At 43.0% G+C, this 3747-nt stretch overlaps 1 protein-coding gene across 1 annotated transcript; it reads right to left on the bottom strand.

Moving 5' to 3' along the window:
- Nucleotides 1-1873: 1873 nt before the first annotated feature.
- On the bottom strand, nt 1874-2794 carry LOC121412458 (uncharacterized protein K02A2.6-like). Its single transcript, XM_041605269.1, has one exon. It carries the CDS (start codon nt 2792-2794, stop codon nt 1874-1876), a length of 921 nt encoding a protein of 306 aa, XP_041461203.1.
- Nucleotides 2795-3747: the final 953 nt, after the last annotated feature.

The following is a 3747-nucleotide window of genomic DNA, read 5'->3' as shown; positions in this document are numbered from 1 at the left end:
GAATCGATAAATAAACGAAAAGTTCTCTCCTTCTACCCCTGTCTCGATCGGCCATTTTTGTTATGAATTGTAACAAAATGGCCGATCGAGACGGGGGTAGAAGGAGAGAACTTTTTGTTTTTTGAGGTTCCAGTCTGTGCCCAAATGTCAGAAAAATTGCCACTCGTTAGACCATCATCCATATAATCGTGGTAAGTGCTTGATTTCTGTTTTAACTATTTATTCGGAGAATTATTTTGACCATTTTGACTTGTCAGGTGAGTATGCCAAATTGCACGTACGATCCTGGGCTCCCGACCGCTACGCTAACTATATACCCCAGCTCCAGTAGCTCCCAGTTCCTAAGACGGGCTGTTGTCATCAGGTCACAGTTAATGAGTCAGACGTACCCAACTCAGTGTAGGCTCGTTTTGATAAAGTCAAAGAAGGCTACTTCTCCAACTTGTCGCCTATGTCATCAAGGTGATGATGACACCATCCACTTCATAGCTAGATGCCATGTGTTTGACACTCAGCGTGATGAACTTCAAGAAGAAGTAAGAAAATTAGGCCTTCCTGCATCGATCTGCTCCTTATTTTCCCAAGACTGCTGTGAAGACTATGCTAAATCCATTTTATTACCTGTCCATCCAAGACTATCTTCTTCCATGCATGACAAGCTTGATCCTATACAAAGGACTCTGGTGGAGACTTTGGTATGAACGTATATACAGGTTTATTATACAGGCCAGCTAGGCAGGTCAATCAACAGGCATGGTATCCATGTTGCGGGAGGTGTATGGAGTGCTTCGATATCCATACTGATATCGTAACATCCCCCTTCTTCTGATAAGATTGAGAATTTCAAATTTCAATGATATTGTTTTCAAACAATACTTTTGGTAGTCTGCAAATTTTGGTAATTTGGCTTAATTATGATTTATCAGATATAATATAGAAATTGTTTGGTTTGTGAGAATAATACCAATTTGTGATAAACTGCATCTTCAATTTTACATAACTTCAATCTCGTGCAAAACTGAAAATAATTTGGATAACCGGATTGATCCTGAAATCAATATTTCCAAACAATAAGTTTTGGTTATAGTGTCTTTTTGATAATTTCGTAAACACTATCTTGACATACCAAAAATAATGTACAATGATTATACATGCACATAACAAACTTAAAACTACACTAATGTCTTCAGTGTTCTTCTTCTTTCTTCTCTTTCTCTTCTTTGTTTGAGAGTTTAGAGTGTTCATAATGTTCAATCGTCGAACATGAATCTCTCTGGTTTGCGAATAGTGCGTCCAGACCTCGTGGTTTGTGAGTGTGTCTGTTGAGATTGATTAGAGTTAGAGTTGGACATTGGTGTTCGTTGGACATTGTCTTCCTCTGGTTGAGTTTCTGTGGAGTGGTTTTCTTCGTCGAACCTCACACGCTTCGGAGTTGGGTTGGTGGATGGAATTTCCCTCAAGTGAGATCTATTTCTCCTCAAGATTCCTCCATTCGGCGTTGAAACTTCATAGGATCGAGGTTCTTCACAGATTTTGGATACTTTGGCTGGTATCCAAGTGTTGTCTCTTGGATGCAGAACTCTCACAGGCTGTCCTACATGCAGTGGTGGCAGATCAGAACTTGCATGTCGATCATGCACTTCCTTCATTTTGTCTTGCCTATTCAAGAGAAACTCGGTGGCAGTAGAATCTCTCGAAAGATAGTGACTTGGCAATGTGGTTCGGATGGGTCTTCCAAACAACATCTCTGCTGGTGATCTCAAGTTATTGTCAACTGGTGTTGCTCTCAGGTGCATCATGGCAAGTTGACTGTCTTGGCTAGTTTGAGAACACTTTGTCAACAGATTCTTGATTGTACGAACCATTCTCTCAGCTAATCCGTTGGATCTTGGATAGTGTGGTGAAGAAGTGATGTGCTTGATATTCCACTTCTTGCACATGTCTTGAATGGTTTCCCGACAAATTGTGGACCGTTGTCGGACACAATCTCTTCTGGTGGACCAAACAGACTGAAGATTCCCGTCATCTGTCTTGCTATAGCTGCACTGGATGTATCGGTTAGCTTAGCAATGATCGGATACTTGGAATAGTAATCAGTAACGAGTAGATATTCTTGTCTATTGAGCATGAACAAGTCACTTCCCAGTCTGGTCCATGGTGCTGGTGGTACATCATGGGGATGCAGTGGCTCTTTCTGCTGTCTTGCTTGGTGTTTCTGGCATGTTTCACACTGCTTTATCATCTGATCAATGTTCTTGTTGATGTTTGGCCAGAACACTGTCTCACGAGCAAGTCGTCTCGTGCTTTCGATTCCCATGTGTCCTAGATGAAGCTGTCTAAGGATGTCATTCCTTAGTGTCTTCGGTATGATGACTTGACTTCCCTTGAAGAGTACTCCGTGTGATACTCCGATTTCATCTCTGTAAGACCAAAATTGACGAAGGGATATCGGCAATTCTTGGATGGTCTCAGGCCATCCCTGAGTGACTATTTGCCATAGTGATCTGAGAACAGGATCATTAGCTGTTTCTCTCTGAAGCTCTGTTCTCTTGTGTTGTCCGAAGTATATCAAGTCAATCTGGTGCGAATCTTCGGCTTCAGAGCAGATGGATTCCACTCTGACATCTAGCGGAACATCGCGTGCTTCCTTGGGATTAGGAAGTCGGCTCAAGGTATCGGAAAGAATCATGTCTTTTCCTGGTCGATACTTGACTTGAAATCGGTATCCTTGGACTTTGATAAGCAATCTCTGTAGACGTGGTGGTGCACTTCTAAGAGGTTTCTTCCATATCATCTCCAATGGTCTGTGATCTGTTATGACGGTGAATTCCTGGAGCTCCCGAACAGATATGTATGGAAGCGGTTGATACCAAACACTAGGGCTAAGGTTTCCCTCTCTATGTTGGAATAGTTGGACTGTGCAGTGGAAAGACTTTTGGATGCAAATGCAACTGGTTTGCCTTGCTGGAGCAGGCATGCTCCTAGCCCTTTCATCGATGCATCTACCTCAAGAGTTGTCTCTTTCTTTGGGTCATAGAATTGTAGACATGCACCTGACGATACTGCACTTTTCAGGCTGTTCAAGGAATGTTCATGATCATCGTCCCAGATGAATGGTACTTCCTTGTGTAGAAGTTCTCGAAGTGGCGCTGACTTCTCTGAGAAGTTAGGAATGTATGCTGCTAGGTATGTGAATAATCCTAAGCATCTCTGAACATCTTCTTTGTCCTTGGGTGATGGCATCGAGGTGATAGCTTCTACCTTGCTCGGATCTGGGTAGATACCTGATCTAGTGTACTTGGAACCAAAGAAGTTGATGGCTTCCTTCTTGATAGTACATTTGGAGCTGTTGAACACTAAGCCTTCTTGCTTTGCCGTCTCCATGAGTAGGTAGAGATTCCTATCGTGTTCCTCCTCCGTTCTTCCTACGATCGCTATGTCATCTGCGATGCATATGCAGCCTGGCACATTTTGGACAATCCTATCCATATGCTGCTGGAAGATATCCTGACTAGTACATAACCCAAATGGTAGTCTTTGGAAGCAGTACCTTCCAAATGGTGTACGGAATGTGGTGAGATCCTGGCACTCCTCTGCTAGGTGAACCGACCAGTAACCAGCCTTCGCGTCTAACTTAGAGAAGTACTGAGCTCCTGCGAAGACAGGTTGGACCTCTTCCAAGGTTGGTACCTTGTGCGGGCATCTCTTCAAGGCATCATTTAACCTCCTGGGGTCAAGACAAATCCT

Source organism: Lytechinus variegatus, chromosome 4 (assembly GCF_018143015.1).
Source record: "Lytechinus variegatus isolate NC3 chromosome 4, Lvar_3.0, whole genome shotgun sequence".
In the NCBI taxonomy this organism is placed as follows: Eukaryota; Metazoa; Echinodermata; class Echinoidea; order Temnopleuroida; family Toxopneustidae; genus Lytechinus; species Lytechinus variegatus.
This window is presented reverse-complemented; position numbering and strand designations above follow the sequence as displayed.

Excerpts from the sequence above, each read along its gene's own strand:
- LOC121412458 (XM_041605269.1), bottom strand. The coding sequence starts at position 2,794 with ATGATATGGAAGAAACCTCTTAGAAGTGCACCACCACGTCTACAGAGA.